Here is a 22184-nt window from a genome sequence, read left to right as displayed (position 1 = left end):
ACCGACCGACCGACGGTACTGGGCAGTGTCACGATGACAAACACCGCATTGACCTATTTATCCCAAGCCCGTGCTGGAGCTTGAATCGTTCGAAAGAGATTTTCCTTTCGCCGCGATTGACATTCATCGATCTTGTTTCACAGCGCTCCAGGCAGTAACGCGTTTAACATTGCGTCATTCAACGTGTTGCATAGGTTAAAGCCGACCGAAACCGGAGCTCTTCGCCGGCCGATTTGCGTACCGCCCAAAAAAAACAAAAAGCACGCGCAGAAAGCACGAAAACAGGTTTCCTTTCAAATTTTACCCAGTATGCATACGTCAACAAGCTCTGCTGTACATTCTTGCGGTTACTTGCTTGGAACGGCGACCAAAGCCACCACGTGCTTTCAATCTACTCAAATTGAGCCACCACCGCTCAGACTCAGGTGTGTGTATTCACACAAACACCCTCTCCTAGTGCTCAAAGCTCTAGTACCAAGCAGTGTGCGAGTATACGAGACGACCGCAATGTCTACGATATTCGCCGGCACGAAACCGGTGTGCCATTAGCATTAAATTGCTGCCATATCAACTGGGGAGAGACAGAGAGATTGCCACGCATATTGGTCTAGACAAATTCCACTACGGTACACTTTTGACGAGAATTTCTAGAAAGGTCGAAAATTTTAGCTTCAATTTATTAGAATTCAATTCTTACAATTTTTGAGGGTTTCATGAAGAACTAATTTTAAGGTGACCATCTTTCTTCATACATCAGGTATCAATCAACATCTTTGTCTCGAGCAGCACGTTCCTCACAATCGTGTAAAAGCCTGAAATTAAAGAAAAGAAGATTGTGGAAGATTTATGCCTCCTTCATGTATACTGGCCATCTTTTGATGCAGAACAATTGCTACGAAATATTGCTGAAAATGTACAATCATTGATATTGTCATAAAACGTTCAAAAACCAATGAGATCATTTATGCCGGAAAAAGCTAAACTTATCAAATCATCTGAAATTGCGTTACAAGAGATACAGTTTTTGTTTTTAATTTAAAGATTTGCACAGCAGTTCCTATATTTTACCTTGTACCTCAATCCTTATTATCCTTTCCTATGAACCAATATAAAAGCAATATAACTTCTTCAAAAACTTCAAAAATCTAAAACGTTTGGAAATGGTTTCGATTATCTGATTCAGATTTCAGTCTGATTTCTCAAATACAATAATCGTTCAGAACGGGTTTGTTCAGAATGTAAAATCGAGGCCAATGCTAATTTATTTGTTACTTTGGTCTTTTTCTTGAGGTTCGAGCCAAAGAGTTGTACATCAATCATGTCAATTTTCCGCTGCAGGCTCCGAAAAAAATTCCTGTAAATTAACGTTAGTTGACGTGCACATAAACAAGGGATTAACACCGTAAAGGTTGAGCACGAAAAAACGGCACACACGAAAAATGCTGCCATTTGTGTATTTTATCTTTTCTCAAAATTTCACTGAATTACGTTTCAATCACAGAATCATAATAGGTATTTGATGCCAGTTTAAGCTTATTTCCACTGGGGACTCGTCCGCATGTTTAATCTATTCATAGAACACGTAACAAAATTCAACCAGATTAAAACATTTTCGACATTTGTTCATGATTTCGTTTACACTTCACACCGCTGCACATGCAATTCGAATTTTATTTTTACAATTCCATTTTTTTTAACTACGAAGCTAACGAGGTAAAGGTTCAACCCGACGAGAGCGTTGTGTTGGTTCAGCGATCTCATTGAACAAACATATCAACAGATTGGTCCTTGTGGTGATTCAGTACCAGTGAAGGATGTAAAAAGAGAATGTGAAACAACTTCTATTAGATATGAAAATAGAGCGCGATTGCCGTTATCTGCATGCATCCGTCGTAACATTTTCTTATTTTATGGTTCAGCGATGTTGCTTGTGGTGTTTTGCAGGCTTAAGCCTATTTGCCATCATCTGCGTGCATCGTAGTAAGGGTTTTATTCTTGAATTGGTTCGCTAGGGTCGATTGAAAAATTACATGAGGACGACAGTGAGACAAAACCGATTTCTAGGTTTGATGCTGATGGCGGTAGAAACTGTGTTTCTTAGGGAGCTAATGCAAAGGCCCTCATTTTATGAGCAAAAAGACTTGACCCTTCTTTGTCGACAGACATTTTATGAGCATGGTGTCACGCAGAACAATCGCGTTGCCAAACGATACTGCACACTCGTAATGAAAATCCCGGTCTATCCGCACGTAAGTTGACTGCTGAACTTTTTAACTATAACAAATGCACGGTGTGCGCTATCCTGAAACGATTTGCAAAATGTCTAACCATCCATTGGAAATACCCGGAAACAAAAGGAACATCCTGAAACTCCTAAAACTATTTCGAAATTGTTGGGCCTTTTCAAACCGAACACCATGTTGGTATCGAAAGAGAGTGAGAAAGTAGTAGTGAGTAGTGAGAAAGACAAGAGTTTCGCCAAGCAAATGAGAGGGCTGGTTTGAGAAGACTCGAGGCACTAGTTCGTAATTCAAAGTAAAATCTGGCGATAAAAAATGCTCAAAGAAGTTCTACGAAAATTTGCTGACAAACTACGATTGCGACGTTGGTACGAAAAATAAAACTGAAAACTGTAAAATACATCGTAATTTCTGGAACAAGTAATTTGTCAAAAAGAATGCCTACAAAAGAGGTTGTTACCATTTCTGGTCCAACATGGCGAATTGTATCTGTTCAAATTCGACCAAACAGTGGTACAACGACAATGGCGTCACTGTGATTCCTAATTAATAAAATCTAGCCAATATGTCAAAGCGAAGCTGAGGTCGATCGAGGATACTTACTACTTACTTAGGTGGCTTGCCGTCCAAAGACAAAGCCTGTTTAACAAAGTTTCTCCATGTAACTCGGTTGAGGGCTACCGCTCTCCAATTCCTCGGACACAGAGTACTCTCCGCCAGATCTCGCTCCACCTGGTCTAACCATCTTGCTCGCTGCGCTCCTGGTCGCCTTGTTCCTACCGGATTTGACGTGAACACCATCTTTGCAGGGGAGTTGTCCGGCATTCTTACAACATGCCCTGCCCATCGTATCCGTCCAGCTTTAGCCACCTTCTGGATACCTTGAATATCGTGCCCGTGTTGATATCCGCTCGGTTTATAACGCCTTGTAGCGCTATGTTGAACAGCAGGCATGACGAAGCCCTCTGTGTGATTCGTATGAACTTGACAATCCACCCAAAATCCGAACTCAGCACTGTGTACCATCCATCGTAGATTTAATCAGTTTAATGAGCTTCCTGGGAAAGCTGTTCTCGTCCATGATTTTCCATAGCTCTTTCCGGTCGATGGTATCGTATGCGGCTTTGAAGTCAACGAACAAATGATGCGTGGGAACTCTGTATTCCCGGCCCTTTTGGAGGATATGGTCGATCGAGGATACTAGTTGGTACTACTAGGCTTTCACTCTCTGCCCGTATTATATTCACAGAGATAGTAATACTGATCTTTCTGGTTGGAGTTCGGGAAAAAAGTGACATATGTTCTCAGGGAACCACTCAACATCGCACCTGCTAGCTTGGCTACTCAATAGAGCATTACCGAGTAAGGCCACGTGGAGGCACTAGGTAGGGGCTTGGGATGGCTTGAGCTATGTTGGACGCTTCCTCATTTGCCTTCCCCATTTCATTCCCAGGTTTACTCTTTTTACGTGATAAGCAAAAACTGTTGAATTTTTGAGCTTTCAGAAAACACAGCAAAAAGGCGTAAAAAGGGCAACGAAGAGACGACGAAAATGCAATAAAAAGTTTACGAAAAACTGATGAAAAGATGGCGAAAATACTAGGAAATGTTGTCGAATAGACAAAACCAATACTGCAACAAAAAGACTGCGCCAAAAAGGCAATAAAACATTCCAAAAAAATTACACATATATGGCAGAAAGACGACAAAAGAATAACTAAAAGGCAACATTTTTGTTGTTTTGACAACAAATTGAATGGCGAAAGAATGACAAAAAAGTAACGAAAAGACCAAAAACTGCGAAACGACGAAAATACGATACAAACGGCAAAAAATCGCCGACGGCAAAAAGCAGACGTCAAAAACAACGAAAATACTATGAAAAAATGACAATAAACCATGAAAACATGACACAAATATGACTGAGATGACAAAAAGACGATGAAAGGGCGTCAAAAAGTAAAATGTACGACAGCACAATGACGAAAAGACAACGAACGAACCTTAAAATTCTTAGCTACTGTCGAGCAAATAACGCGTAATTCTTTAAAACCTCCAAGTAGGTTGAATCCTTGTCCTATATGCTCCTATATAGTTAGGTTTACTCTTTTCACGTGATAAGAAAAAACTGAAGAATTTTTAAGCTTTCAGAAAACACAACAAAAAGGTGAAAAAAGGAGGATGAAGAGACGACGAAAATGCGATGAAAAGATTACGGAAAACTGATGAAGCGAAGATGGCGAAAATATGTTGAAAAGTTGACGAAAAGACAAAACCAATACAACGACAAAAAGATATTGAAAAATCGCCAAGAAAGCAATAAAACATGAGAAATATATAGCAAGACAAAAGACCGACCAAAAGGCAGTAAAAAGACAATATTTGTGTTGTCTTAACAAAAAACTAAATAACGAAAAAAATCAGAGGGGTTGTGCACAAGACACGACCGCATAGGTGACATAGGACCACGTAAGTCTCTTTGTAGCGATAATAGGATGTATCCATGTATGTTCTTCCTGTATACAAGCTGCATACGTAAACGTAACGTTTATCAAAGTAGAAACATTGTATACATTCAATCCTCAACCGATTTTGGAGTTATATCCATGAATTGATTGAATATATTTTATTAAAACGAAACCAAGTCAGTAACTAAACCAATAAATAAATAAGTAAATAAATTTTTATATGTTTCTACGTTGAATAGTGCTTTTCCTCGAGTAATCGGTAGACGGTACGCGCGAGTTTTCAAGAAGTTGAAATTTTGCGCAACTTTTCTGCGGCTTACAAAAGAACACTGATAAAGCATTTACAACCTGCAGACGTTTTGGAAGTCGTAGAAAATGTCGCCCGTGACCAGAAAACTTATTTCCGTCATTTATTGGTCGTCCGCAATGGCGAAATATTCAACTTTTCCCTCGTTGCCTGTATTATTACGGTATTACCTGGGCAAGAAAATATAATAAACTCTTCAATCGTTGTGTGGCCCTTAAAAGGGCCGATTGTTTGATTATCATAACTCCAGCTTGCAATAAACTTGCACTAACGCACCTAACGTATTTCTCTGTTCGGTAAATTGGAATACCGATAACCGCAAACCAGGCACGGCTTGTTGCAACGGACCAACCGGAAAGCCTCAGCAGCTATGAGATCAACGAAACCGTTCGTGTGTGGTCCTGAATCACGATGAAATACCACTCCAAGTGGCCAGCTGCAAGTGACGTGGGATGCTTCTGGTCGTTTTGTTGTCGCGTGCAGCATATTTCCTGCCAATTCCAGAACTTCGGCAGCCAGATATTTCATCACGGCGCGAAACGAGTGCTCCAGCTCTACTACACGCTCAGCATACTTTCCTTTCCTCAGCAGCCGATGAACACGAGCGACCGGGAACTGCAGACGTGCACGCGTCAGCTAGCGTTTGAATAATGCTGAATTCGCGGCTTACCTTGTGTTATGTACCAGAGCAAGCGACGAGAATCGGTCACACCTATTTTTCATGGGCCTTCATTCTATCATCTACGTTAAATAAAATGGAGCATTTCAATTTCAGTCTGTACAAAAGAGCAAAGTTACCAATGAGCCATTCGCCTTTTGCTGCCATAGAAAAATTACGCTACGTATTATTACTGTAGCATTGGTAATGGATAAATTTGTGTTGCTAAAGAAAACCGAGTGAAAAGCCCTAAGTTCCAAGTTTCCTAGGTTTCATCAATTACCGAAAACCGTTCTTTGAAGAACGAACAAATTCTTATATGAAGATGCAAAAGATGTTACTAAAACTATTTCATTTTATTAAACCCTTGGTTTTATACATTTTGACGCTTGACCGAATATATTGAGCGAGTATATTTGTTGGCTGCTTCTTACCTTCCGAGACGGCCAATTCAACCAGCAGCAACAAGCGAACAGAAGCGCAAGAGGTGATCGGTTAAAATTATTTGATGAGAAGCGAACAACTAGAATCAGTCTAAATTAAATAGAGTTAAAATCAGTGAGCGAAAATTCCTCAAATCTTCATGAACATTATGTCTTGTCCTTAAAAGAACATTTTGTCGACGTGATATGTTGAAAATTGAAACCTTCTTTTCCATCTTCTTGGGCAGCAACAAAACAGCTTGGATGTTTGGAAAGACACTTCTCTGAGCAGTGGTGACACGGGACAGCAATTTGTTCAACTCTTCGTTGTTGCGGATGGCCAGCTGCAAGTGACGATAATTTCTGATCGTTTCGTTGTCGCGAGCAGCATATTTTCTGCCAATTCCGGATCTTCAGCAGCCAGATATTCCTTCACGGCAGCGAAACGAGTGCTCCAGCTCTAACACAAAAAGCAAAGCCATGGGTTTATACCGTCTTTAGACATTACCCTTCTTTATCGACAGACTTCGTAGCCGGCTGTTAGAGTACAGGAAAATTACGGGGCCAGTGCAACAATCCTACTGACTCTAACTAGCAAGCACCGCCTAGCCGAAATTCGAACATACGACGACTGGCTTAATACACAAGCATCGTACCTCGAAGCTAGCTGGGCGGTTCCAGCTCTAACACACGCTCAGCTTCTACTCAACATTTTTCGATCGGATTCTATAGGGCGTAAATTAAACATAATCATAAGGAAGCTTGTATCGTATATATTTCTGTCATCCATGCTAGGGAAGCACTGACGAGGGAACGCAAAAATATGGCAATAATTGAATTTTGCAATGACGCGCATTGAAAATCAATAGTTTTCTGTATTTTCCAAATCGATTTTCCGATCAATTGGTGTAAATATCTTGGAAATCTATTGAAAATTGACTGAATTATAAGCCAAAGCGTGAAAACGCGTTTCTACTTTGATGACGTCATTTCCAACAACCAATCACGAAGCAAGAATTCTGGTAAAACATAGGTTCAATATTTTCAATTTTTCAATAGTTCAACATCAAGAATCCATACTTTTCTACATTTAGGCCAATTCTTAGAAGATTTTCCAATCGATTGGTGTAAAAATATTGAAAATCGATCGGAAAACCGCTGAGCTATTAGCGTTCAAAACCTATCATTTTTCGAGACGCTCGCATTTTTCGATTTTTTGGAATGACACCCTATCTCAAAACTTGCCGTAAGACGTAGTCCTACGTAAAAAAAACACAAAAGAAGTGATAAAAAAGTCAAAAAAGACAACAAAAACGTTCAAAAGACTATAAATAGGGCAAAAGACCAATTTTCAGTCTATTAACAGATTCAAGTTATGTATCGTAAAGGGTGTTTTTATGTGCTGTAGAGCTTTTAATGAAACGTCAAGTGTATTTGATTTTGATATGAGCAAGGTTACCTAAAAAGTTAGAATTAAGGGAATAATTTAGTAAGAAATCTGTGCAACTAAATGTTGGAGATGAATAAATAAATAAACTGACAGCAAAACGTGACTCAGTACGCATAACACAGCAACCGAAAATTTAAAGATAATAGACCAAGCAACCAAATGACGAAAAGTGAAAGATGAAAGACGGAAAAACAAAGGCAAATCATGAGAGAATAAGAACGACAATTCAGAGTAAGCATTGTTGAACCAATTAGGTCAAATCTCAAATGTATCATGAACTGATTTGATTCAAAAAAGTAATAATTTTTTTTTCTTCCTTTAATCGACTATAAGTCACTTTACTTTTTCTTTTCCGCGAAGAGTAAATGTTTAATGTGACAAATCAAAAATAAGATGAACTGAAAATCTTAGTCTTCTGTTTCTGTTTCTGTTTGCAGCACAAGGTGGGGCAGTTAGAGCCAAGTCTGTCCAGGGCTGAGATAAGGTGGTTGTGATAATGTTAAAAGAATCCGTGCGGATTACGCTAGCTCCATAATGTATTGGTGATTATGGATTAATGGGCGGAAGAAGAGTGACAGAACTTGGCTTGATATAATTGTGTGCTTGGTCAATATAGCATAAGATGGCTTGTACTTATCTTGTTTTCTCCTTCCTTTTTTGTTTCCTCGTCTTGTTCGTAGTCAATCTTAATTGAACCTAAAGCAGGCTCCACGCCGGCCGTCCTCTCCATCGTTGTCACCAGTGTGGTCATCTGTGGCTGATCTCTTGCCTCCCCTCACGGCAACATTATTGTTGCCGTGAGAAGAAGCGATAGAGATCAGGCAGAAAAGAAAGAAAAGAAAAGAAAAGAAAAGAGGAAATTTTTAGTCAACATGTTGATTGCAATTTTCAAGTTAGTAATATCACGAGAATTCTATGTCTGACCATCACCTATGTTACTACCGACTAACTACTCGCTAGGCTGGACGCTACTCATCTCCCAAATACCCATGTCATCACGATTGACCCAGCGCTGTTCAACAACCTATGCTCATTAAAAGCCACAGCCGCCTCTTTATCTACCATCTTTGCAGTATTGTAGCTGATGGCGTAAATTTTCGAATATTTTGTGCGGAATATTATTCAAGAGCAATATTATCGCTCAGAACTATCGAAAAACTACTTGAACTTCCGAAAAATAGAGCAGATGCGATATAATGGGGACTGGTACTCGCTCGTATTATTCCCGGTGGCATTAATTGCATATTTGTAGCGGTAGTCAACCGATTTGTCGGTATGCTCTTCAGACCGTGGTCAATTGAAATGATTCTGTAACTAAGAAGAGATGAGGTGGATCAAAAAGAACTTCACTTGGAGATATGTATATATGCCGTGTTAGATCTTAAGTGCAAGCTGTCACTAAAGCAAGACTTAATAAGATGTTAACGACGTTGATAATTCTGTGAGGATGGTATTGAATCGAAAAAAAAAAAAAAAAAAAAAAAAAATCCTCATACCACGGCCATATATTATGTACTATGACCCCATTTTAGGAAGTGGAAATGATTGAGGACAGCCCTTCGCTATCGCTTGAATCAGCCAGAAAATCGAATACCTGTTTTTGTTTGAAGAAGTTTTAACTCTAAAAAGATTTAGTTAGAAATGGAATTTCAGTTGACGTCTGCCAGCATTGGGCAATGGACAGAACAAAATATATATCGAGGCTATAAGGCTTTTCGAGAGATCCACTAAGTCCGACCGCGACGACAGCCGCAAGAATGGAGAGGAACAGGCCGCCGGTGAGTTGCCACCGTTCGACTTGATGGACTCTCCGACAGAAGCTCATCAGCATTAGGAAGGCCCTTGGGAGACAAACAGCGTCATTCATGATCATTTTATGTTGTTAGTTGAATACCGTTAACGCGGTTAGTCACAAGACATGCAAATCATTCTAATAAAGGAGGGAAAAAAAAAAATAATTATAATTACATCCAAACAATACAATAGAGGTGACAGTAACAGCAACGATAGCAATATTAGTAATAATAGTAATAGCATAGGAAACTGACACAGGAACACAGCTACTGACTATAACTTCCTGCCCATTAATAATTGTAATTTGGCAGCATAGGTATAAGAAGAATTTCCGACTCATCATAGAACACTCAAACATATATTCATTCGTACCTATACACCCATGCACACTCATACATGCATACACATGTATACATGTACGTGTGTGTATATTTTTCAGTGCTGTGCTGTCCATAATCGCATAACAGCCACAAATTCTATGGCAATCTCATAGAAAATGTCTCGATTACGCAAATAAAGACATCACATCATTTTTGAACACTCGTTCGTTCTAACTAGCGATACATTTTAATTTTCATGAGTAAGTCAAAATCTCATGAATGGTGGGTAGGATTTGGTTTCAGTTTTCTAGAGAAATTTCTGTGCATACCAGCAATTTATCTAGGGAACTGAGTAAGCCCTCCCGGTGCTTCGGCCCAAACGGATTGAATTTAAAATCAAATCCGTTCGATTTCGCTCCATTCCGCTTTACGAGACACATGCTACACAAAAAGCTAAATTATGCAATACTACATACTACACATATATCCAACTTAAACTATAAACATTCTACATGCGGAACTAAGAATTTTTAGGTCGTTTGGCCGAAGTACGCGTCAAACCACCTACCCATGGGAGGGAAGATGAACTGAAAATCTTAGTCTTAGACAATAAATATCGACTAAGCGAAGTCGAGAGTCGAACCTACAGCTCTCAAACTCTAGTTGAGCATGTTAGTCTAACCAATTACAACTAAACCCTCTGATATCTTCCAGTCTAACATCAAGTTTTGTTGCGCTATCGAACTTTGTGATTTATCACACAATAATATTCCTGTTGGGTAAATGCTTTCTAAATTAAAAATTAATTTCTGTGTTACCAGTACTTATATAGCAAACCGTACTACTGTCTGCTAGTTTTGAACAAATGGAATAAATACCAATGACAAACTAGGTGTTCACTCTGCGCTCACATAGTGCTCTACAGTTTTCCAGCAGCACAAAAAGAAACCAATCTTCTTCGCCATTTTTTTTTTATTTCTATTTTCGGCCACTCGCCAATTGTCCATTCATTTCAGGCAGTCCAATAAAAAAGAAAAAAGTTTCGTAACCGAAAAAAAATCTCTACCACGCTGCCACGCGAGCGGTTACTTTCTATTCTCCGATTTAATATTTATACATGATTATAAAGTCACCGCAACCACTTTCAACCGGGTGCGCAGACTTTATTGACGAGCGACAATTTTCCATGCCATTCGGGCCCAGACAGACTGGATCATTTCATCTATTTTCTCATAACTGAACCCTATCGGTTACATCAAACCGAACCCGTTCGCCTTGAATCTTTTCCCTGTTTCTCTCTCGTACAAAATCCTTTTAATTTAATTATGCAATATCGACGACGTCCACCCAATAAATCCCCTACCTTTCGATTTTTTTTTGCAGTACACTCATATTTTCCTTTCTTTTCTTTTCCTTTCCAGCCGGAGGAGTGGTCCTCCAATCCGGACGACTTTATGGACCTGTTTCAGCTGGACAACAATTTGCTGTTCAACGATGCTGGCAGCGTCACGGGACCCGTGGCTGGAACGGGCGACGGCATGAACGACATCACGTCCAGTTTGCTGAACAACCTGCACAATGGATTCACCAGCTACGAGGAGGTGTGCGGGCTGGCCCTGGGCCAGTGTCAAACCGAGCAGGCCCTGTCGCCGATGTCCTCGCTCGCATCGGACCAGGAGTTCCGCGGATTTCCGAACAGTGGTGCCGCTTCGCTGGACGGTAGCGGTTACGAGGACGACTTCGTCAGCGGGTCGCCGCAGGAAATCACCGGATCGCCGGCGGTTAAGATGGAAACGGACGATGCGATGAATGAGTTTAGTATCTTCGAACGGAACGCCGAGCAGCAGGCACTTTCCTCGGCTGCCTCCGACAGTGGACTTTCGAGCGACCATTTGGATTTGTAAGTACCTAAATAGTTATCACCGTTTTGTTTTTTGTTGTGGTAGTTGTAAAGTAGGTCTGTGGGGTACTTAGCACTGTAAGCGAATGAGGTATGGAAACCAAATGAATGTGAAAGTAACGGAGCATAGTTGAGACTGTATTGCTACCAGCAGAATCACAATAATGCTAATGGGTTTACCACATGCGCTTCTTGTTTCTTAAAACAACGAGCTTCAGTGTGAAAGAATTGCAGCCAAAGTCGTCGCGATAGAACTTTTACATTATGGATTCATTATCTGGGACAGCGTTTTATGAATATGGTTGTGAATTCACGACTGCGAAGTAGACACATGCATACCACAGCCTTGAGAGTGACGATTTTAGCGTACCACATGCTTCAATATGCGGAATAATAATTCTCCCACTCAGAATATCCATTAATGGGTGCAACCCATTTACTACTTCGTTTACCATTCATTCTGTAGTACGAAGTTTTGCACTTACTGTGTTATATTAAAGTTTTTAAATTATTACTCTTACGTTTTTTTTTCTATCTCAAAACAAACTCAAGACTTGACTTTGCCTTGAAATTTGGGTGTCATTTGAGAACTAAAATTTAGATTGTTAGATTTAGAAATGCAGGTTCTTTGTATTGTGTATCCTAACTGACCCGGCCTCAAGCCGCTCAAGTAGCTCAACCATCCCCCTTTCTTGACTAAGGAAGGGTTCAAACTTCTCTCGGAACACTCTTCTTACCCAAAGAAAGCACATTTTGTGTTGTAGTTGCCTGGATAATTCTCATGTTTGTGTGAAGTTTGTGTATCATTTGTATGGGACCTTCGCCTTCCATAGAAACATTTCGTGCCTTCAAAAACCTCCACATGCCAACTTTGGATCCATTTGCTTGATTAGTTCTCGAGTTATTCAGAAATTTCTGTTTCATTTGTATGAAAGCTCTCCCTTCCAGATGGGGTCTCGAACTATTATAAGAGCCTTCCCCGACCCCAAAAACCCCTGAATACAAATTTTCACTCTGATCGGTTCAGTAGTTTGCGAGTCATACCGTAACTTTGTTCCAACTTTTGACTGGATTTGCAGATAAAAAAAAAAAAACCTCGGAAGTTGGCGTACGAAGTGCGAACAAAACATACTTTTGTTGAACTATCTGGTGTACAACGAGCAGAAGCAGAATGGAATGAGACTCGTTTCCAATGTATCGCAATATCGCTTCAAAGTGCCAGTTTCATCATTGACATATATTGTTGATTGCAAAAAAAATGCCATCAAAAGGGCGCGCAATCGGTCATAAAAATGCTCTTTTAGAGGGAACCGCTTAAGTGCCTGCAGCAGCGCACTGCTTTGCTTGGAATATTTATAACGCAAAAGGTGCGCCGAAGATACCGAAACGATTCAATGTAAAATAACACTTTTATGATTGCGCGATTGCACACTGTTGAAGCTGAAATTTTTCTTGCAGTCAGCAATAGTTTCCTTCCAATTTTTATTACGAAACTTCGCGCAAAACTCACCGAACCAAGCGAAGCGAATTGTTCGCGAAGTATTCGAAAAAAATCATTCTGGGATGTTTTGTTTCAAAAAGTATGAAAATGATTTATGATAACGGTCCGGTTTTCGCATAAAATATCATTTTATTGTTTCATTGTTCCGTTTGTCTTCGCTTGCCGTCCCATTTTTTTTATGTTCAGTCTTATTTTTCCTCATGTTTCAAACTTATTTTTTGTCTGTTTTGATTAAAGCAGAGAAGCGTTTGGTGCGAAAAATGTTAGACTGAATACTGGGAAAATTTCGATCTGCGGCTAAAAATATTGGGTAGCTTGTGGTAGTGGGACTCCAACCCACAATTTCTCGGTTGGTACCCGAATGCTTTACGCATTTAAACTATACCACACCCATGTATTAATTAGTCTCAGATCTAGTTTTGTCCCTATCAGTATTCCATCTTTCGAACACATACGCTCCCTCGGCGACGGTTATTATTTGTAATATGACTGTCCTTTGCTTCTACCACACCAGGTGTGTTTTTCGTTTTACTGTTACTGAGTTTTTCGCGGTCAAACGTAAACTTGTTTTTTGTTTTGGCTTCTTGTTTTTTTTTTTTATCTCCCGTTTTATGACTTTTTCTTGTTCACCAGTCCATTTTTCCTGTTTTTTATTTTTTTTTCGGTCCCCTTATCTGGTTTTTTCTCTTTCTTTTTCGTTATATATCCCGCTTGTGCTCTTTTTCCTGTTTTCCTCGTTTCTCGTTTCCTATTTCTCTCCTGCTATACTTGATTTTCCTTTTGGTTCCTTGTATCGTATTCCCTCTTTTCACTCTAGTTTTTCCTTTTTTCTGCCCGTTGTTTCATTTTTCTCTGTTCCTCATTTCTTCTTTCCTTTTCCCTTTCCAGAGACGTGATTGTTTTCCAGTTTCCATTTTTCTTAAATTTTTTTTCTACTTTTCTCATTTTCAGGCCCATCTTTTCCTGTCTTGTTTTGTCATTTTCTGTTCCGTTTCGACTTTTTCTTTTTTGGTCCCGTTTTTCGTCTTTTCCCGCTGTTCTATACCGTTTTTCGTGTTCGCCTGTTCCGTTCTTCCTCTTATTATAGCCATCTTTTCTGCGTTTTCTGTTCCTGTAAAAAAAGCAAAGCCTAGATGCTACATTCCGTTATCAAAACTTGACCTTCTGTTTTTATACGACAGACTTCGCAGCCAGCTGTTAGGGTGCAGGGCAATTGCAGGGCCAGTTGCTTCGATCCTATTGACTCTAACAGCCTCTCCCAGTCGGGATTCGAACATATGACGACTGGCTTATTAGGCCAGCATCATACCTCGAGGCCAACTGGGAGGCTGTTCCTGTTCTGTTCCGTTTTATCTCTGATTTTCATCTTTTTGTTTTTTTGTACCGTTCTTCCTCTTTTTCTGTTCTCGCTTCTCCATTTTCCTGCTCTCGTATTTTTATTCCTCCTTTTTTGTTCAATTAATCCTTATTTTCTTCGATTTCTCTGTTTTTTCCTTCGTTTCTTTCATTTTTATTCTTTTGTCTTCCGCTTATCTTTTTCTGTCCAGTCCTTTTGTTTTTTGGCTCGCTTTCCCACTTTTTCCTTCCATTTTCTACATTTTCACCTTTTCTCTCTCTTTATTTTCTCTTTTTGGTCCCATTTTGTCACGTTTTATCGTTATTCTTTTTTCAGTTTTTATTCTCTCTCTCTCTCTCTCGCATTTTTTCTCTAATTTTAACCCGTTTGTTCAGGTTTTGTAACGTTTTCCTTTCGTATAGTTTTCCTCCGTTGTTTCCCCTTCTGTCTGATTTTTTCTTTTCCTTTGCTTCTTATTCTGGAGAGCAGCAGAAGACGGACTACCTCTAAATTCATCGGTCATCGATCTGTGAATATGCTAAGAAATAACAGACTATTGTTTGCTTCATGAGACATGAATTTTCAAATTAGGTAAACATTCAGGAAACCCAAGGTTTTCAGTCATTAGGACTTAGGTTCTTGACAAACAAGAAAAAAATATTTCACATAATTCTGTGGTGGGTACCGCTAACCAAATTAGTTTGATGCTGGCCTAATAAACCAGTCGTCGTATGTTCGAATCTCGGCTGGAAGAGGCTGTTAGAGTCAATAGGGGATCGTAGCAACCGGCCCTGCAATTGTCCTGTACTCTAACAGCTGGCTGCGAAGTCTGTCGTATAAAAACAGAAGGTCAAGTTTCGATAACGGAATGTAGCACCTAGGCTTTGTTTTGCTTTGCTTTTTTGCCTAACACTGATTTTGCGACTTCCATTTGGAGTTTTCCACCATCATCTATTTATATAAGAGGCTTATGTCTGTACCGAAAACCAGGTCTCTGACAGGACGTCATAAGAGGCTTATCAATAACTAAAACCAGGTCCCTGACAGGACGTCATGCTTTCGTAGCAATGGGCTGTATTCTCTGGTCGGACTGGTCGATTAGACTGCTCGATTTGATTGCTCGAATGGACTGCTCAACTGAACTGCTCGACTGAACTGTTCGATTCGACTTCTCGACTCAACTGCTTGATTGGACAGATCGACTTGACTGCTTGACTGAACAGCTCGATTTAACTGCTCAAGTGGACTACTCGATTCGACTACTTGACACATATGCTTGACTTACTACTAGAGTTGACTGCTCTATTTAACTGCACGATTGAACTGCTCGACTGGACTGTTCGATTCGACTGCTTGACTGGGCAGCATGATTTATCTGCTCGACTAGACTGCTCGATTCAACTGCTTGATTGCACTGCTCGACTGGACTACTCGACTCAACTGCTCGGTTGAACTGCTTGACTGAATAGCTTGATTTGACTGCTCGACTCAACTGCTTGTCTTCTGTTTGATTCGACAGCTCGACTTAATTGCTCGATTCAAATGCTCGATACAACTGCTCGACTGGACTACTCGACTTAACCGCTCGACTCAACTGTTCAGCTTAACCGCTTGACCCGACTACTTGACTAAACCATTCGATTCGACTGCTAGACTCAAGTGCTCAACTAGACTACCCGTTTCAACTGCTCGACTGGACTACTCGACTTAATTGCTCGATTAAAATGCTCGACTGAACTGCTCAATTTAACTGCTCGACTCGACTACTCGATTCAACTGCTCGTCCGGACTGCTTGACTGAACAGCTTGATTTAACAGCTCGACTAGACTGCTCGATTTGACTGCTCGACTTGACTGTTCGACTCGACTGCTCGGCCCAACTGCTTGACTCGATTGCTTGTCGCGATATCATATGGTCGGTGTTAAATCAGACCGAACCAAGTCGTAAAATTTCAAAAAATGAGTTAATGATAGTAAACGATCAAGAATTTTCTAAGCAGCATTTTACTCTAATCAGACTACATAAATGTTGCAAACAGCCAGAAGTTTTTATTCAGTTAAATAAAATCCAATGCGACCATAAATACTATTTGTTTCAGATTCCGGCTATGACTCTTTTAGGTACAACTTCTTAGAGCTATATTATGCAATATAAGAACTCAAAGAACTAATACAAAGATTAAACATCTTTGCAAACACTGGCCAATGGAATGTACCCGCAGTCTTCGGAATTCTGAATTCTGACATTTATATTTTCCGGATCGTAAGATTCGGGCTCAACTAGTTTAACATAAAATTGGACTTAAAAATCGAAATAAATAGGTTTTATATTGGGTTTAAAACTAGACTCGAAATCCAACTTAAAGTAGTGCCCACGTGTCGAAAATTCTATTAGCTTCACCTATGTATTTTTGACATTCCGCAAAACGACTGTATTTCGTAAACAAACAACATGGTAGCCGAAAGAAGGAAAAAAGTTATGCACAGTCATTTGGAAACTCCATTGTGGTCTGCATCTAGGCTATCTAAACAGCTGAAATTGACCAGAAATACCGTATGGCGCGTTATCAAACGGTATAAGGGAAGATTGACGACGGTTCGGGAGCCTCAAGCTAATCATCGGAGTGAAACTGTCGACCGGAAAGTGCGTGGTAAGATTTTGAAAACCATCAAAATGAATCCCAATCTGTCGGAACGTGATTTGTCCAGAAAATTCGGTGCTGCCCATAGTACCATGAGGAGAATTCGACTCCGAGAAGGAATCAAGTCGTATTGAGCTAGCAAACAGCCAAACCGAACCATAAAACAGAATAAGGTGGCCAAAATCCGTGCTCGAAAGCTCTACGACTGGGTGCTAACCAAGTTCGGTGGGTATCTTCTGATGGACGATGAAACCTATGTCACGGCTGACTTCGGGCAAATGCCAGGTCAAAAATTTTACTTGGCAACGGCTCGGCTCGGCGTTTTGGCCAGATTTGGCAAGCTGTCATCACAGCAAAGTCGTTCAAGAATGGTATGCAGACTGCAGAGAAAGGGGTCCAGTTTGTTTCGAAAGACCTTAACCCACGTAATTTCCCCCAGTTCCGTCCTTTTGAGAATTACTGGGCAATCATGAAAAGGAGGACTCAAGGCAAAGGGAAAAGTTATCAAAGGCATCAATCAGATAGACCTGGTGGAATAAGATAGCCAAAACGATGGACGAAGAAAGTGGGCGCCGCCTAATGAGCCTTATTACAGGAAAAGTTTGAGAATTCCTTCGAAATCGTGACGAATAATTTTATCCATATTTTTTCTTAAAAGTATAAATAAAATGCTACCACGTTTGTGTACTCAAATAAGTTGATCAAACATTCTTGAAATTGAAAACTGGAATTCTTCGCCATTTGATTAGGCAGCCTAAAGCCTAGTATCCAGCTGAAAAGAAAACAGCTCAAGAAAAAATCCTGGTATTTACCGAAGAAATTTTGACAACTGCAAGGCAAGCAATTATCTGTCATTTTTTCTTGTGGTAATAATTGCGCCGGATATTATTCCGTACGGAAAAGTGACGTTTCAATTCACTAGCATGTAAAACTGCGCCATCTGAAAGTAAAACAATATTTCTTGTGAGGTGCATACTGGTAAAGAAATCGCAAACGGAAAATCTTTTCTTTAGCATTTCTTGGCCTATCTTTTTACCCATTTCTTTTCAGGTCGATACTAGGCTTAAATATCCACAAAAGCACAGTTTCTCCTTCACAAAATAGAAATTTGATTTTATCGAACCGCGTACCCTGAAGATCTTAAAAAGCCAAATGCGTTGAAAAAACTGCAAGCCATCTTTCCGTCATTTGCGAAATATGCACAAAATATCACCTGCACATTAGCTTGAATAAACTAAACGAAATTTTACGACTTCAAATAATTTCCTGCGAAAAATTTTTCTCGACCGCTCTCGATCACAGTTTGCTTCGATCGTATCTAATGATAATAAAACGAACTGTCAAGTGACATAGGGTTTGAGGACATTTTTTTTAAGAATTTACATTGCTCCCAATCTCTCTAGTTTTCTAGATTATCGATTAAAACAAGTTCTAGAATAAACTTAAATTCAATCCACGATATACCAGCATATTTTCCCAACAATATTTAACAACCAGTGTCTTCTCACTCTTGCAGCGACCCCGCAACGGACTATGAAGCACTCAGCCCGGCTCTCTCTTCCCCTGGTCCGTCGATTAGCGAGCGTGGCGGTCAGAACTCACCACCCCGCTATGTCAAGCAGCTGACTCCGCAGCCAATCCAGAAACCGCAAGCGGTCGCTTTCCAGCAGACGGTACAAACCGTCGCTGCTCCGACTGCTCCGTCGGTCGTTAAAACAGAAAAGGTTCAATACCAAACGGTAAAAACCGTTATTCCGGCAAAAAAGACCCCCATCAAAAATCAACCCTCGCCGGCACAATTTGCCAACGGAAAGGAAGTGAAAATCTACCGGGTTGCGCCGGCGGCTAAAAGCGGCCAAACTGTAACCGTAGCGAACGGATCGAATGCCAACAAAAAAGTTACCCTTCAGCTGAAGAACGGTACTGCCGCACCGAATGTAACCGCCGGCCGAGCCAACGGAACCGTTTTCATAAACAACAAGAATGTAGTACTAACCTCCGCCCCAGGCAATGGACAAACGGGTGTCCGGAAAATCTACCGCGTTCAGCAGCAACAGCAGCAGAACGGACGCTCAATTCTGGTACCGGTTTCCATTCAGGACCTTCGTACCATCAAAATTGTGAATTCAGCTAATCTAAAGACTAAATCGGCCAACATCAAGCTGGCTGCTGCCAATCTGCTACAGCAATCGAAACAAGGCTTAATTCAGAAAAACGTAGTTCTACCTAAAGAGCAGTTAATTGTTGATGATAGCGACGCAACGCAAAATGCCAGTGATAACGAAAGCTTTGTCTTTGAGGACATTATGCAGCAAAGCAATTCCGTCATCGAGCAAGTTCAACAGCAGCAGCAGCAGCAGCAAATGGTCAGCGATTCGGATGCCGAACTGGACCAAGACGACGACTTGGATGGCGATGATAGCGTCGTTGGCAATGGGAAAACCGCTTCCGGAGGCTATCAGAAGCTCGTTCTCACAACGGAAGAAAAACGTTTGCTCGCAAAGGAAGGAATCAGTCTGCCGACCAGTTACCCACTGACCAAGCATGAAGAACGAGAGCTGAAGCGAATCCGGCGTAAGATCCGAAACAAGATATCCGCCCAGGACTCGCGCAAGCGGAAGAAGGAGTACGTCGATGGACTGGAAGAACGGTAAGATTGCATACTTTTCCCATAATAGTGGGTTGAGTTCCCTCTTTTTAACATTCATTTCCACGTTGTTTTCACAGGGTCAAACAGTGCACCGAGGAAAACCAGACGCTGCTGAAGCGTATCAAAATTCTGCAAAGCCAGAATCACGATCTCATGAGCCAGATGAAGAAGATTCAATCGCTGCTGACCAAGGGCACAGGCAAAACTACCCAGCCGGCTACCTGTCTGATGGTACTACTGCTCAGCATGGCTCTGGTAGCAGTCCCGAACCTGAAACTCGGCAGTTCACCTCAGCAGCAGAACATACAGGACTCGCTCGAGATGGCCGAACTGCTGCAGGATAGCGCTGCCGAAAAGACCCAGGTTCAGACGGCTGCAGCCCAAAGCCGGCGCTCGCTTCTGTTCGACACCAAGGAACAGCTCGGTGATGCACTGGTCGATGAAGAAATGAACTTCGATGAAATCATGGCTTTCAATGTGAATTCACTAATCGCCAGTGAGCATGACTATTCTTCCGAGGGAGAGCCAAAGGCTAAGAAAGCTAAGGTGGTACACTCGCTGGTGGATTATGACGTGGACGACGATATTTGGAACGGTGGCAGTAAAATGAGAATTAAATTAGAAGCCGAAGAAGTAAATGATAAATCGAAACATTTCCAAACAATGCTTGAACAGAAAATGAATCAGCTTAACAGCGGACTGCAGAATATTAAAACAGAGCACAGCGAGGTGATTGTCGATCGCGAATTGCTAGAGACCATGTCCGGAAAGGGTACGGTGAATCTCGATGCATTCGCCAGCTCACCCGGTCTGCTAGCGAAAGATGGACACAGCATTGACTTACTGGTCTCGGATACCGGTTCCGGCACGACAGGTAGCGTAGATGAAATAGGAAGAAAGCTGAACGCCTCGCAACAGATTCAACAGCAAAACAACAAAAGAAAGCTACTCCTTTAATCGAATTGTGGTGGCATACCGTTGTTTCGCATTGGATTGGAGATATTTTCGCTGGGCTGTTATTTCTACGTGTAAATATATGTTACTTTTAAGATTGGTAATCCGTGAAAGTATAGGAAAAGAGTCCATTAAGTTTCTCTAGATTTTAAATCGATGAAATCAATTTGCGTATTGATGGCATTTTACTCTTTTAAGTCACACTGCTGTCCTACCGTAGATATGCGATATAATTTAATCTATCGAATGCTGCTTCGACAGTGTGCTCTTTTGTCTTTGGCCTTTTAGAGGAGAATTATGCCTTAGCCAGGGGCAAAAGAGCAAAGCATTGACATTGGGAAAGCAAACAAAAGAATCACACATTTAGTATTGACACGTACTGGTATAACGTTTGATTTTTTGTCTAACTAGAATTAGATAGTGGTTTACAAAACACTGTTATAGGTATATGTCCTTGTTGCTTATTTTCACCTGTTTTAGCTATTACGAATTACTTGTGCAATTATGTTTTTCTTTCGCTGTTCCATTCTACTTTATTTGCTTTAATTAAGTTCCAAATTCTAGCAACGGTAACAACGTCCACCTAGAAATGTTTACACTTAGTCTAATAGCTATGTTATGTATTATTTAGCACACGGGAATTATCATTCATTAGAACAACAGAGCCTATCAATTAAGTCTAAATAAGCATCAGCACTTTGCTTTTCAATTATGGATACCGACGATTCTACAACTTAGAGTAACCGATCTTCGTTCTTCATTCATGAGACCAAGATTGAATCAATTTATCTTTATTTCTAGTTTGAACCCAATTTTTCTGCAAGTAGTAAATAAAAATAACCTGGAACGTGATTGACTAAGTACGTTAGCTTAGTGAGTAGCTATAGCAAGGCAAATAAATGTAACCATACCTACAACACCTAATACTATTACAATATATTGCTGTATATAAACAGTAATTAACGGTGATTTTTGTAATGCATAAACATATCTGATTATTCATGACTCTGTTGAATGCCGGAATGGAGAAGAAATGACAGTGGAAAAAGTAGTGACCATAGATTGCTTCCCTGTAGCACACCAGAAGGATGTAAACATAGGTTTTTATTCGTGGAGACTGACGTTTCATAGATAGATGTCGTGATCTTGGTACACTGAACATTAGCAATTGTCTATTGCATTGTCAATTCGAACCGCTGATTAAACCACAATCCACAACATCTTTAATTGCGGAAGCTAAAAACTATTAAGATGACTAGAAGAGCACCATTGTACTCGCGGAACTAAAGAAACGATGCAAGAGAGCCTGGAATAGACAGAGTCATAGGGATGGCCCTAAACCTTTCAAGCTGGCCCGGAAAGTCTATACAAAGGCTTTACGACTTTCTGGCACGAACGAGCTGGCACAGGCTCTGCACTTTTGGCATTTCCACTTCGGACATGAGAAGTCGGCCTAATAAAATACTGTCAAAATCGAAAGACTATCAGGTTAATAACATTCGATATTTCAACGGCGAATACTGTTAGTTGTCGAATCGAAGC

General features: G+C 40.6%; 1 protein-coding gene across 2 annotated transcripts in view; it reads left to right on the top strand.

Moving 5' to 3' along the window:
* Nucleotides 1-21618, top strand: part of LOC128744461 (uncharacterized) — a 54724-nt gene extending 33106 nt beyond the window's left edge. For both annotated transcript variants that reach the window (XM_053841491.1, XM_053841490.1), the window contains exons 2-4: nucleotides 11081-11559; nucleotides 18555-19688; nucleotides 19766-21618. In XM_053841491.1, the coding sequence (XP_053697466.1) occupies nucleotides 11081-11559; nucleotides 18555-19688; nucleotides 19766-20645 (2493 nt within the window). In that variant the 3' untranslated portion in view covers nucleotides 20646-21618. The remainder of the gene's footprint in view (nucleotides 1-11080; nucleotides 11560-18554; nucleotides 19689-19765) is intronic.
* The last annotated feature ends 566 nt before the right edge of the window (nucleotides 21619-22184 follow it).

This window comes from Sabethes cyaneus, chromosome 3, assembly GCF_943734655.1.
Source record: "Sabethes cyaneus chromosome 3, idSabCyanKW18_F2, whole genome shotgun sequence".
In the NCBI taxonomy this organism is placed as follows: domain Eukaryota; kingdom Metazoa; phylum Arthropoda; class Insecta; order Diptera; family Culicidae; genus Sabethes; species Sabethes cyaneus.
This window is presented reverse-complemented; position numbering and strand designations above follow the sequence as displayed.